Source organism: Orycteropus afer, unplaced genomic scaffold, assembly GCF_000298275.1.
Source record: "Orycteropus afer afer isolate SDZICR_OR568_19922 unplaced genomic scaffold, OryAfe1.0 scaffold00004, whole genome shotgun sequence".
NCBI classification, from domain to species: Eukaryota; Metazoa; Chordata; class Mammalia; order Tubulidentata; family Orycteropodidae; genus Orycteropus; species Orycteropus afer.
The window spans coordinates 712060-727346 of NW_006921591.1; the positions used below are offsets into that span (position 1 = coordinate 712060).

Below are 15287 nucleotides of genomic sequence, written 5' to 3' on the forward strand. Positions count from 1 at the left end.
ATGACCACCCAAGCTTTGGAAGGGCAATGAGCAAAGGTTGGGGTAGGGGAGAGATACAGCACGAGCAGCAGTACTTCTTTCCCTGGTATTCTGCAGCCAGAATTTGTTCTTGACTTTTATGGCAGAACAGCAGGGACCTATTCTGGTTCACAAATCATGCTGGTCCACTCTAGATGTGTCTCCATCTCAGTGTAGGATGCAGATGCCTTATCAATATGTAATATGGAATAATAAGTTTCTCATGGGAAGAACATGAAAGACATGAAGAGGTTAAAATCTGCATGGCGCAGAAAGAAATCATATTAAAGGAGACAGGGATTTATCACATATAAAAACCTGCCACCCTAAACCAAAAACCAAACCCACTGCCATCAAGGTGATTCAACTCATAGAGTGAGTCCTGATGTGTTGTCTTAAACTGTATGCCTGGAGTTTGCTAGACAGAATGACTTATCTGTGGACCTTTGATAAATAACTAATTCACCCAAATTTATATTCCTATTAGAATGGTCTTTAGATTTGACAACTCCCCAGCCCTTTTAGACCAGATTTTCATTACATGAATTCCTCTTGTCTTCACAGACTCCCTGCAGCAGGAGTTGGCTCATGACACCTGGGCCCCTAATGGCATGGCAGGTCAAAATTCTGCTGAGCAGAGACTTTCCTGGGCTTGGTGCAGAAATGCGAAGATGGCTCATAAAGAGAAATAATGAGTCAGAAGCTGATGAAGCATCAATCATTTCTATATGTCTCGGAGCCTCTTGAGGAGCCATAGACTTGTTTGCCTCAAATAACGAGTCTGAGGAGTGTGGGAATCACTTTCCTTCTGCAGGCATATACTTCTCTGTACCTCCAGCTCTCCACTTCCAATGCGGGTGGAATAAATTGCTTTTAAATTGCTCCGAGACACAGAGGACAGAGTTAGAGGCAGAAAGAGTTATAAATGTAAAGCCTGACTGGTCTTTAGTGTCATTATTTCAAAGCTCAAGATTCATTCATTTTAGCGCCTGCTGCTGTGTTCTGGGTAGAAGGGGAGACTTAGAGATACACTGCCTCATTTTCATCCTATTTGCCAACTGTTTTAGCCATAACTCCACTCAGAGTATTTTAATATATTCTAGTCAGATGAACAGGCAACATATTATGGGGTCAGTGACATCCGCCAAATGCAGTGGTTTTTCAAGGATGAAGATCATGCCCCTTGCACTCAGAATTCAAGTCCTAACTGTGGGTTTAGGGCAATCCCTGACATCATGGCTTGAGCCTTCCGGCCTCTCTGCCATCCTCTTCTGGATATCAGGGATGTCAGTTCTGGCCTATTTCCTGTTCTCTGACAGGGTAAGTGGATGGTAGGGAGTAAAGGTTCTTTTAAAATTTGCAAGGCTGAGTAAGACATCCATGAGCTGAAGTTAATAGAAGTGTGTGAGACAGTAATGACATGCTGCTGAAAAACAGCTCTGCCAAATGTTATTTTAAAGAAGCCTAAGCTGTTCCCACAATCCTACGTGGGGAAAAGTAAAATGAGGCAAATGGCAAAAAATAGCATTGCCACTAAAGGGCCTCAACATTCTGATGACTCTAAAACGTCCACTTGAGTCAGAAGGTGAATGGAAAGCAATGGGTGGAATTAACACACAGAGTTATCAGACTATAGAAAAACTTTTAAAGAAATAAAATTTTAATTAAAATAAACAAAGTCTTTAGCCAAGGAACTAACAACTTTGCCATTTGTTTCATTGCCCTTTGCCATTTTATTATTTATTATTTTACTTAGCAAATTTGCCATTTGCTGTTTTATTCATGCCATCGTGCAAATGACCTGGACCTAGAAATAATGCAATGCATTTACAGTTGGAGAAATGGAGGCAGAAAGGAGCTGTATATTCAGTTGGCTGGTGGGTGTGCATTAAATATTCTTGAAATTGGGCTTTTATCTATGAGGATGGTATGCTGAGGATAGAAGCCCCTGTTTGGTGCAAATGGTTAATTTGCTCAGCTGTCAACCAAAAGGTTGGTGGCTCAAGTGTACACAGAGGTGCTTTTGAAGAAAGCACTGGTGACCTACTTCCACAAAATCAGCTACTGAAAACCCTATGGAACAGTTCTATTTGACAAACATGAGTTGTAATCGACTTCATGGCAACTAGTGGTATGCTGAGGATTTAGGAGATGTTGTGATTTTTGTGGTGGCATAGCGCCTAAGGCATTTGACTGCTAAACAGAAGGCTGGTGGTTCAAACCCACCAGCCACTCCTCAGAAGGAAGATTGGGCAATTTATCTCCATAGTGATACCTCCTCAGAAACCAAAGGAGGGGTTGCTGTGAGTTGGATCCATCTCGATGACACTGTTTGGTTGGTTGGTAAGGTATCTGACTACTAACCAGAAGGTTGGCAGTTCAAAACCACCAGCCACTCCAAAGAAGGAAGACAGGCCAATCTACTTCTATAAAGATTCACCACTTTGGGAACCTAATGAGGGTCGCTATGAGTTAGAATTGACTTGATGGTAGTGGGTTTGGTTTTAGTGTCTAGTAGCACAATGGTTAAAGCATTCTGCTAACCAAAAGGTCAGTGGTTCAAACCTATCAGCCACTCTGTGGGAAAAAAATGAGGCAGTCTATTTCCATAAAGATTTATGGCCTTGGAAACACTATGGGGCAGTTCTTCTCCTATGGGGTTGTTATGAATTGGAGTTGGCTCAGTGGCAGTGAATTTGGTTTTCTGGTTTGCGATTTATAATAATAATAATAATAAAAACCCCAAAAAACAAAAAACTAGATTTGGGGCCAGCTCCAAGATTTACTTGACTCCTGTGACTGTGGGCAAATCAAACTCTGCAGATACCTTCCTCACCTATAAAATAAAGTTGATAATAATACCTTCCTTGCCTGCCTCTTATGGCTGTTGTGAGAATCAAATAAGACAGCGTATGTGAATACACTTGCTAAAAACCATGTGTCACACAATGATTAGAAATCACTAGCGTGCCATAAAGTCCACCTGGCCAGCCTTTCTCCCCTTACCTTGAAAATAAAAACAAAGTCAGCTAGCGACCAGAGTTGAAAAATTCACTACTGATAATATACTTCCTTATGTTTTAGAAAATGTACAGTGATGATGCTGTTTTGTCTTTTTCACTCTTGTATCCCATGCCAGAGCCTGACACATAGAAGTTGCTCAATTAATATTTGTTAAATTCATAAACAAGATTTTGTTAGTAAGCATGAAAGAGCTTATCTAATACATTTAATACCAATCAACCCTTCAAGGCCAAACTCAGGGCTATTTGCAAGTTCCCTAACTCCATTTAGTACTTCTCGAGTAGAACTAAGGAGCTCTGGTGGTGCAGAGCCTAAGGCATTTGACTACTAACCAGAAGGTTGGAGGTTCAAACCCACCAGTTGCTCTGCAGAAGGAAGATGGGGCAGTCTACTTCTGTAAAGATTTACAAAACCAGTGGTGGTCGCTATGAGTTGGAATTGACTCGATAGCAGTGAGTTTGAGGTTTTTTCCTTTGACAGTAGAACTGGAGTCTCTGGGTAATGCAAACTGTTAAGTGCTCAACTACCAGCCAAAAGATTGGCAGTTTGAATCCATCCAGAAGTGCCTCATAACACAGGGCTGAAAGGTCACAGCTTTAAAAGCAGTTCTGTTCTGCATACGTGGGGTAGCCATGAGTTGGAACTGACTTGATAGCAACTAACAACAAAACAGAATTACAGAAAGAACACAGATCATTAACCAGATTGGACACTGGGTGGACTTGTCCATGACATCAATGCACCATAACATTGCTCTGCAAAATACCCCTCAACTCTCCAGGGGCTCCCCCAGCTGCCTACTCCACTTGGTCTGGACTCTGCCTATGTGTTTGACAATCAGATCCTTATTCCTTGATCAAATATTATCTTTTACTATTTTCCAACATGTAGACTGGCTGGCTTGGTTTTTAGCTCTTTCCTGAACTATCATCCCCAGCTCCACAACCTGACTCTTACTTCTGTCTGTCTCAAATGCCAGGTGCATCTACCTCCCATTTATCCTTCATGCATCTTTCATGATGCCTTCCCTGTTTCCTAAGCCTCCAGTGATTTCTTCCCTCTTATCTGAAGTTATTCCATGTCTAATACATACTTGTTGAATGAGAAAGTACAAGGAAAAGCTAGTAGAGGGACCAATTCATTAAATAGGGGTGATGGGTGTAAGTTAAGCACCCCCAGCTCACTGTGCAAGCTGCTGCTCTATCAGAAGGTCTGTCCCTCCAGGGGGGGACTTAGCTTTCCTATTTGGGGCTTCCCAGGCCCTCACTTGATCCCTGGCACAGAGTAAGTACTCAGTAAAAATCTTTTTGATCAAATAAATGAACAAAACTGTAGGCATCTCCTTCTACAATTCATTAACTTTTAAGCTACAGCTGGTTTAGAAAAATACTGCCCAGAAATGACCCTAGGAGATGCTATGACTTTGAAAAGGAAGCAGGAAAGATTCTGACCCCCATCTTGAAACCAAATGGAAACAAACCTGCAAATAAGATAATTTTTTACAAAATGACTGGAAACTTACCTTGGTTTCTCTGAGAAGAAATTGCAAGTCCCGGCCACTGAGGATACCATGGTTTTTCACATAACTGGGAATATTCTTGGTGCTGGAGCCATAGACAGTTGCATGCACTTCCATATATGTATGAATAATGTCCAAGTAGATCTTCTTATTCTAAAGAGGGGACAGAAGAAGAAGAAGACATTTCTCATTTGTTTTCATTCACATGACAACTTGTTGTCTCATAAGGATAAAATCTCTCCTAAGAGCTGGAGGCCACATAGACAGCAATCCTACTCCTGAAATCCTTTTAAAAATAATCTGGTCAGATTATGAGGGCAGAGGCAGTCATATTGCTGGTCTATAAATCTGCAGGAAGAAACACATTATATAGTAACATATTACTGAATGCCAATGACAGCTTATAGCCAATTGTTTTGAAGTATTATCCTCGCTTTCTAATTACAAGGGACACAACATGTTGCTTTTGGCTCATCCTTCTTATGGGGGAGGAAGTTTGGGAAAGGGAAGCCCAGAGAAGGCAGTCAGTGGACTGGAATATTTATCCAGAGATGTTAAACTGTCCCCAAGGAATACAAACATCCCCAGCTCTGGCCAATATTTCTAGTGATGATTAACTCATGTTGTCAGAACTGGATCCCACCTAATTCAGATCCTGGGGAGATGAGACTTTCCCACAATATATATTGATTAACTTGGCAGCTGGAGAGATAATGAGACTATCCACATAGACAAAAGTGAGAAAACATTAAACATTAAATCTGATTAGCATGGAAAGAGTAGTTCTACTTTCATTAAAAAACCAAATCAAACCCCTTTTTCTGTATTTGTAGTGCCTGATTTCAAGGCATGTTTTCTATACCAAAACCACTTGTGGGGTGGAAGCACACTCACTTTCTCTTCCTCCTGAAGCACTCTGCATTTCTAAGAGCTAAGCAGCACAAGCTGCATTTTGTGATGTGCTTCCCCCCGCCCCCCAGCATTTGACAGATTAAAGTTCTATAATGTTTCCATTGTATAAAAGTGGACCATGGTTTGTCCAATCAAACCCTGTTTTCGGACACTCTGGGAAAGTCTGAAAATAGCTGGTTTTGTGACTTAAGACCACAGTGGGGGATACAGGAGCTGCAAGATGGGCACCCAGAGAGTGATGAGGAGGAAGGGGGGCTAAAAGGAGAAGTGGAGGAGGAGTACTTCCAGGGGCCGTGGGATGACTCTGCTGAGGAGTGGGTCAGTTCCTGTGTTGGCAGTCCACGTCACGACCTGCCCCCTGCAGTTCACTGGCCAGTGGAGAATGTTCCAGGTGGCTCCCAATTCTAGGGGACAGAAAACTGGCTTTTTCAAAATCATGCCTAAAAAATCTTCATGAATGGAAAAACTGCACAATCCATGTTCTCCATCAGGATGGTTTAATTCAGAATCCAGTAAATCCATCTCTGCACCCTGATGTAAGAATAAAATGAACACCTAGACTGAAAGTTTAATTTCATGCCATGTTTTGTGTGGCTGGAAGATGTGAAATTCATCATTTCAGAGATACGTACCCTTGAATTAGTGCAGAGGTTACTATACACAATTTAAAAACCATGACTTCCATTTGTAGCTTGAGCCAAATTTAGGATCATCTACTGGGAGATCTGTTCCCATAAAGATTACACTTTAGGAAACCCTATGGGGCAGTTCGGGAGCTCTGGTAGCATAGTGGCTAAGATACTTGCCTGCTAACCAGACGGCTGGCGGTTCAAACCCACCAGCCACTCCTCGGAAGGAAGGTTGGGCAATCCTACTTCTGTAGTGATACTGCCTCGGAAACCCAAGGAGGGGTCGCTATGAGTCGGGGCTGACTCGACGGCACATAACAACAACAACAACATGGGGCAGTTCTACTGTCACATGGGGTCACCATGAATCAAAAACAACTTGGCAATACCTAACATCACCACCACCACCACCACCAACAACAACCAGGTATAGGTTCATTTGCAGAGCCCTGAGTGGTACAAATGGTTTGTGTTTGACTACCAACCAAAACGATGGCTGTGTGAACCCAGTTAGAGTCTCTGTGGAAGAAGGTCCTGGTGATACGCTTCCCTAATGATTGCAGCCAAGAAAACCCAACAGAGTACAATTCTGTAAGACATGGGGTCATCATGAATCAGAATAGACTGGATACCAATGGCCTTGGTTTTTTTTTTTTAGTTTATGATATCCTTGTGCTAGATAGTTCTTATGCTAGATGTTATTGGTAAGTCCTGCCCCTTTACCCCCTCTCAAGAACTCTAAACCCACCCACAGCCCCTGGTATGTAGTAATAGGGAATCTGTAACTCATTGCCCCACCTGTCATGGGTAACTAGCCAAGGTATGTGTCTGACATGAGGGAGACCCATTATAGGCTGGCCAGAAGCCAGTGACTGTGTGGCTGAGCTCAGGAGGACGAGTTGAACCTATTAGATCCTATTTGGGAACTCGGAGTCTGTGCAAAAGATCATTGCCAGGTGGCTAAGGACTCCAGGGCAAAATGGTCATTCAATGTTGGTGTATGGGCAGTCTTGGATCGAATTATAAGTTCCAGGAAATCAGTTACTAGTTTTGTGGGGTGGAGGTAGGAAGAGAATCAGTACGAGCTGAAAGAAGGAAGGAGAGGGGAGGACAGACAGATACTTGGTAGTCAGTGGTACCCAGAGAGTAACCAAGACACAGACATCAGTTCTGTGAACATGAGAGAGAGAGATAGAAAGATCAATCAATAGACAGATGGGGAGTGAGCAATCAATTGGGAGTGAGAGAGGAAAGAGTGAGAAGAAGGAAAAAGAAGAGAAAACCAGGGCTCAGAACTGTATCTGGCTCCCATCCCATTCAGAGTCTTCCCTAGATTCCCCAAGTCTTTCTGGATCCGTGTAATAACAGCATGAGGCAATGGTGGGTCAACGGTAAAATTCTCACCTTCCATGCTGGAGACCTGGGCTTGATTCCTGGCCAATACACCTTCTTCTCAGCCACCACCTGCCAGTGGAGGCTTGTGAGTTGCTACAATTCTGAACAAGTTTTTGCAGAACTTCCAGACTAAGATGGACTAGAAAGAAAGGTCTGGCTATATATTTCTGTTAATCAGCCAGTGGGAACCCTATGGATCACAATGCTCTGAGTTGCAAGCCATTATAGGGATAGTTCAGGACTAGGCAGCATTTTGTTCCATTGTGCATGGGTTGCCATGAGTTGGGGGCTGTATGGAAAGCAGTTAGTACAACAAAAGAATATAATAAGAGCAGCTGTCCAAATTCTTCCTGACCCCACCCTATACATTTACTTGAGCTACTTTAGGTAGATTCCTATCATCTCCAAGGAGATCTGGTTGCTCTTTTAGCAGGAATTGAAGATGTGTGTGTGTGTGTGTGTGTGTGTTGGTGGTGATGATGGTGTGTGTGTGTGTGTATGTGGGGGGGAGATCACATATCTGTCTTTTATGCAAAAGGAGACATTTCCCTGTGAAATGCCAATTGGTTAACTAGTGAAGGTAGACCAAGATTCCTTGATTGGCCTTGGTCCACCTAGCTCCTGACCTGGAGAAGAATACTCATTAAAGATAGACTTGAGATTAGGATTCAGCAGACCAAATGACTGGGAAGAAAAGAAAATAGTAGATACACACTTATTGTCATCAAACTCCAGAAAATGTTTCTAGGGCTCCTTGAAGTTTAATAAGGGGGCAAGTTTGGCCAACTATAAAGGAGTATTGTTGTTGCTCTTGTTGTTATGTGCCGTCCAGTCAGACCCGACTCATAGCGACCCCTCCTTGGGTTGCCGAGGCAGTATCACTACGGAAGTAGATTGCCTAACCTTCCTTCTGAGGAGTGACTGGTGGGTTTGAACTGCCAGTCTTCTGGTTAGCAGTCAAGTGCCTTAGGCACTATGCTACCAGACTCTTATAAAGGAGTATATGCTGAGGCTAATAAACTCTATGAGTTTCTTAATATAAAGGCATGATAAAGTCTGAAAGTAGAAACTATCTTCAGAGAGGATTGATATAATTTCACTAATGAGAAAATCACAAGTTATCAGAGGAAAAAGTGTCTCAGGTATGACAATTACATGATTCCACTTCAGCTATATGTTGCCACTTGTCAGTGCTCTGCAGAAATCCAGCAAGATGTGCCAAGTTACCAATTCCTGGTAGTGACAGACAGCAGGAGCTACATTCCACCTCCAATCCCAAGGCTTTAACTAGATGCTAAAGAACCCCAGAGGTATCGCCAGCTCACACCCATATCCCAAATTTTAGGTCCAAATATTCAAATGCCTCTTGAACCTCTCCACAAAAGTGTCTTGCAAGTACTTCCAGCTCAACAGGTCAAAAGGAATTCATCATTTTACTTTCCCAGACCAGTACCCTCTCATATGCTTCTGATCTGTAGCTGGAGTTAATCTCCCACCCAGGTACTTGCACCAGAAACCTTGGTGCCCTCCTTTAACTTCATACTTGTCATCCTGCCCCACCCTCAACATATACACACACACATTCATACACATACCACACTCACAAATATATCCATTCACACACACACATACATATACACAAACATACACAAACACACACTCAAGATACCAACTTAGTCACAAAGTCCTATTGACTCTGTGTCTGTAATCTCAAATGGCCTCCCCAGGCCCTTATCCTAGCTAACCCAGACCATACTGGATTACTACAACCAGCCTCTGAGCATGTCCAGCCATCTCCATCTGAACTCACAGGTACCAGGGATCTTTTTGGATTGCAGTTTTGATTAAGTCACTGACAACTAACCCATCAACTACTCAGGGGGAAAAAAAAAAAAAACAATAAAAGCCACCAACACCTCCAATTAGTATTTACTATTTACTCTGAGCCTCGTAAGTTAAAGTGCTTAACATGCGCTTACTCACTTAAATCCTCCAGCAACCTGATGAAGTCAGTATTATCATCTGTATTTCACAGGTGCACTAATTTCCTAGGGCTGCCAGTAACAAAATACCACAAGTTGGGTGGTTTGTGAGCAGGGCTTGCAACAGGTTCATTCTGGCTTGACATCCTGCTGAGAATTCACCTTTCCACTCCAGATATACTGAATCAGAATCTACAGTTTAACAAGATCCCCAGGTGATTCTTACAGATCTTACACATAAGAATCTTATGTGTATATAAGAATCACCTGGAGATCTAGAAGAAGCACTTGGGGATCTTATTCTACTATAGACTCTGATTCAGTATATCTCAGGTGGAAATGCAAATTCTCAGCAGGGGGCAAACCGAAATGAACTGGGTTGAAGCCCTGTTTATAAGAATAGAAATTTATTGTCTTACAGTTCTGGAGGCTGGGAGTTTGAGATCAGGCTGCTTGACGTGCTGATAACTTCTGATGCTTTGAGGGAGAATCTGTTCCACGCCTCTCTCCTAGTTTCTGATGGTTCTTGACTTACAGCTGCAGCATCACATGGTATCCTTCCTTTTTTCTTTTTTTTTTTTTTTAATTTCTCTGTGTTCTGTTTTATAATGACAGCATGCAGATGGGATAAGGACCCACCCTACTCCAGTATAAATTTAGTTGCTACTGAGTTGACTCCAATGCATGGTAACTCCGTGTGTGTCAGAGTAGACTTGTGCTCCATAGGGTTTTCAATAGCTGATTTTTGGGAAGTAGTAGATCTCTAAGCCTTTCTTCCCAGGTGGATTCAAACCTCTAACCTTGAGACCTCTAACAAGCTGAGCATGTTAACCATTTGCACATGACCGCGTGTTAACTACAACACTGTTAAAGATCCTATTTCCAAAAAAGGTCACGTTCACAGGTACCAGGGGTAAGGACTTCAATACGTCTTTTTCAGAGACATAATTTAATTTATAAACAGCTGAGAAAATCCATGCACAGGAAGGTGGAGTGATTTGTCCAAGTGGAGGAAATGGCAGGGCTGAGATTAACATTCAGGTGGCCAGGCTCCAGAGTCTGTGGTTTGCGCCATGGTGCTGTTGCTGCCTCTCCAAACCCAACCTGGCAACCTGAGCCCAGAAGACATCAAAGGCCTGTTCCCTGCTGGTCTCTCCAGCCCTGTCTGTCTCAATGTCATGCCCTCCCACCTTCTTAATGTTCTAGTCACACTTAACCACAACTAGTTTTCTAATGGTCTTTTCCTTCTACTCTGGGACTTGCTACATTTATTTTGCAATTGTCGGGGTCTCTTTTCTGATGACCACCACTCCAGCTGATGTGCACCAACACCACCATGCCTACAATACAGATGCTCTCACACACCCCAAATATCTGGCAAGAGAGCTGAACTCATCATCATCAAGTGATTTAAAGGAGCCCTTCTCTCTGCAATGTACATGTTTACACATGCTGTCCTCTCTACCTTGAACATTCTTATCTCCTTCATTGGCTGGCTCCCTTTTGTCCTTTAAGTCTTTTTTGTTTAACAAACAGGGTACTCAGGTTTCTTCCATTAAGCAGGCCCCTCTTTGCCTTCCCCCAACACACGGGAAGGCCTTAAGTGAGGAGAGGTATGCAGGGGTGAGGCCATTTCTTAAATATGTATATATGATTTATGATTTATCAATAGTAATATGTTAGATGGACCAATTTCTGCATTTGAAGGGGGCAAAAGAAGGCTTCCCCTCTTTTGGTCATCCAAGCCCAAAGTGAAGGGGACCCTATGAGACTGGGTGCCCCATCGATCCAAGAATAAAAACAAGACCCTCCCTAGAAAACTTTCCCTCTATGACTTAAGAGACGAAGGTTATAGAAAATTCTCTATCCCCAAAACGGTGTCACCTACAAATTCCTTGGAATGGAATCAAGGGGGCCTTGTACCAAGCAGCACACTTCAGCAGGAACCCCCTGACTGGGGCTGTGGGGCATACCCCGAGACGGTCCTGGCTGAAATACTTGCAGCCCCTTCATGCTTCCTATCTCTATCTCAATTTAAATCCTCATTAAAAACAACCAAACTGATTAAAACTGTAATCTCCTAAATTCATTTATGGGAGATAAAAAAGGCACTAAGGAAAAGGAGAGCAGCTCATGCTAGATTCACAAGCAGTGTTTTCCGTGTCTGGTTATGATTGTAGCTGGAGGCAGGAACATTTGCAGAACTGGTAGCAAGATATTTAGAGCCTGAATAGAGCTCTTTAGGCGAACAATTCAATCTACAGCAACGTGTGAGAGAGTACGCAGCAGGGGAGAGGAGAATGCAGAACTGGAGAATCAGTAGCTCTTTTCCTGAACTTCTTTTCTAACTGGATGAATTGGGGGCAATAGGAATGTTCTTTGGCAAAAGACCACATTCTGAGCTATTGGTTGTGGTGGATATTCTATACGTCTCCCCAGCAACACCCTCACTCCCTACTTCAGCTCTGCATATCCTCTGTCCTGGACACCATCTGCCCTCATCTGTGAGGCATTCTGGGTCCTACTTAACATTTTCATCATTTTTTTAAATTAAATAATTCTGCACCTCTGCCTAGAGTTATTCACCCAGTAGTAAGAAGCTGGTGAGTGCTGAGCCAATAGAGTCTTTACTTTGTAAGTTCTGAATGGGCACCAAGGAATTGGCCTTTTGCAGCAAGCTGCAAACTGGGCTGCTGAAGCAAGTAGAGGTCCTGCCACATGGAGATCAGACTCCCACCAGAGGAAAAGGAAGCTCTCACACAGAGCAGACCAATATGAGAGCACGAGCATCCAGGGTTCCAGTTATGTCTGAGCCCAGGGACACCTCTGCCCCGCCTTGGATTATGAGAGTTGACCAATCCTCACTGTGGCCCAATCTAGTAAAACTGGGCTCCTCCCACTTGCAACAGTCGTCCTGGCAAGTATGTTTATGACTTAAGTCTTTATTTTGACCACCATGAAATTTTAATCATATTAAAATTTGTAGCTTCTCCCTGCCCCCTTCAAATGCAGAAATTGGTTCATCTAACATTTTACTATTGATAAGTCATACATACATATTTAAGAAACATAAGACTACACAATATGCCTTGACCAACATTAGCCATGAAAGCCCTTTACTAATTATTGCTGTTGTTATTGTTATTAGCTGCCATTAAGTTAAAGCCTGACTCATAGTGACCCATGCACAACAGAAAAAAACACTGCTGGGTCCTGCATCATCCCCACAGTCAGTTGCAGATCAGACTGTGTGATCCAGAGTTTTCAGTGGCTACTTTTCAGATGTGCATCACTAGGCCTTTCTTCCCAGTCCACCTTAGTTTGGAAGTTCCACTGAAACCTGTTTAGCATCATAGCAACAAAAAAGCCTCCACTGACAGATGGGTGGTGATGGTGCATGAGGTACACCAGCTGGGAATTAAACCTGGGTCTCCCATGTGGAAGGTGAGATTTGTATCAGTAAGCCATCACTGCAGCTCCTTGAAAGGCTGAGGTTGGACTTGTCCACTCCACTGAGGAAGATTCTGTGACTCCTTCTCTACTACAGCCCTTCTCAATTCACTGAGGCATCCATCATCTCCTGCTTAAACTACTGTCATAATCTTTGAACCAAACTCCTTATCTGAATCATCACACAAAACTTATGTGCCTTCTCAGCTTTTTCTGATGGCCTGTTCTTGTTTCTCCTACTCAGTGAGTGCCCACACAAGCCAGGCTTTCCTCTACTGTCAGATTGGAAAGAAATGTACACGGGTGTGCAGGGCTGCTTTCTAGAAGGACAGGGCACTTACTTCCTATAAAGTGAACCATGGCCAATGGGAAACAGGAAATGGGAGGGAGCTGGGCAGCTAAATGGCACTTTTCTCTCTTCCACGAGCTATGCCAAGATACAGTTCATTTGTATAAACCTTCCTGGGAGTCTAGTAAGCCCAATGACCATGTGTCCTTCTGAAGCAGGAACTAGTGCATGGACATACAATCCATCACACAGTAGTATACCTCTGCTTGCCTCACTTTCCTTTTGCCCTCACTTTTACCTCCCTGGCTTTGCACCCCTCTACCCAATAACCTACTCACATTATAATCTTTGCCTTATGCCCCTTAATAACCCTCCTGTAGACCTGTCCATCTTCCAACCCAGTTCAGGAGCCCAGTTCATCCACAAGACTGTCTCCTCACAAATGAGCTAATGTCCACGATTCTACCTGTGGGTGGTTTTTTATTTTAATTTTTTTAAAAAGCAGAGTTGCAAACCTTAAAAGCTATATTTTGAAATGATTCATGTTCCTTTTAACAGAGCTACCACAATAAGCTTCTCCCTTAGGAGCTGTGAGATAAAAAGAAGGAAGGCAGAAAGATAGGATGAGAGAAAAGGGAGGGAGGGAGGGAGGGAGGAAAGCAAAAAGAAACTACTTCACCTGTCTGCTCCTGAAGCTTTAAAATGAACAAGGAAGAAAAAATCTTTTATTCTAAGATAAGAGGTAAGTTTTAAAATGCAAATCTCTGAGAAAGTCAGCAGTGAAGCAGAAACAATTTACATTACAGAATAATTTAAAGCTTGTACAGTCCTTGGCTCCTATCTCAAGTAACCACCCAAGGTTAAGGCAGAGGGTGGGGGAGTTTTTGCTGTGTCCCACTCAGGCCTTGTAGGACTCTGGAAGACCCAAGGAAGCTATGACTTTCAAAGCTTATCCTCGTTGTGTCGCCAAATACTTACCTTTCTAGGAGAAAATGATGGTGCTTGTAAAAAGAACCCTGATCACTTATGAATCACAGGCAATAAAAAGAAGGGAATTTGCTTCTTTGTGCTATACAGGGTTCCACACTTAGCCTTGACCTCCTCTGGTATAAATTACAACTAATTTAGGACAATGGGTGAATAGCTGTATGTTAGGCTGCACTACAGTGTGATTATTAATGGCTCTATAACCACCCTACTACCTACCTTTGAGTTCTGGGGTGGAGGTCAATGAAGGGAAAGAGAGTAAGTGAGAGGGAAAACAGTTGCAAATGTTCTACTTATTAGGCTCCACTCTGTGGCACCTGAAAATTTGGTCTCTGAACCAAAGAAAGAATTGGGAGATTTCTGGGACTAAGTGTAATTGTGCAAAGAGCACTCAAATCCTGTGTTTGCATCCTGGTAGGAAATGTTGTTAAAATGAAATGCTGCCTGGTACTGAGCTATCTCTGTGACTGGTCACATACTGAATCATTGACTGATTTTTTTGGTAGTAGATTGCCAGGCTTTTCACCCTAGTCTGTCTCAGTCGGGAAGCTCTGCTGAAATTTGTTCAGCATCATAACAACACACAAGCTTCCACTGACAGATGGGTGGCAACTGCATGTAAAGTGCATTGGCCAGGAAATGAACCCAGGTCTCCTGTGTGAAAGGTCAGCATTTTACCACTGAACCACCATTCCTACCATAATCTATAAATAGGTACAATAATATAACTTCACAGACTTATTAGAAACCTACTAAATGTGCAGTGCTGAACTAGGACTAGGAATAATAAAATGTATATAAAAGCTCTATTTAAATGTTGTTATTGCTAAGTACTGTTGACTCAGTTCTGACTGATACCAACACTATGTACAAAGTAGACAGTAGACTTGAGTTTTGAGCCTGAACCTTTGGTGTTTAAAACCCAGCGAAATGAACCGGGTGCACAGGTAACAGTCCAGCTTGTAGACTGAGACAGAGTAGGAAGAAGGAAGAGGCCGTCCACTTCTCAAAGAATTGGCCAGGGAAAACCTTATGAATAGCAAAGAAACACTGTTTGGTACCTTACCGCGCACCTTTAGGAA

General features: G+C 42.8%; 1 protein-coding gene across 1 annotated transcript in view; it reads right to left on the reverse strand.

The window, feature by feature from the left end:
- Nucleotides 1-15287, reverse strand: part of MGAT5 (alpha-1,6-mannosylglycoprotein 6-beta-N-acetylglucosaminyltransferase) — a 381222-nt gene that overhangs the window by 55112 nt on the left and 310823 nt on the right. Inside the window, exon 11 of the mRNA XM_007937586.2 lies at nucleotides 4565-4714. Within this exon, the coding sequence (XP_007935777.1) occupies nucleotides 4565-4714 (150 nt within the window). The remainder of the gene's footprint in view (nucleotides 1-4564; nucleotides 4715-15287) is intronic.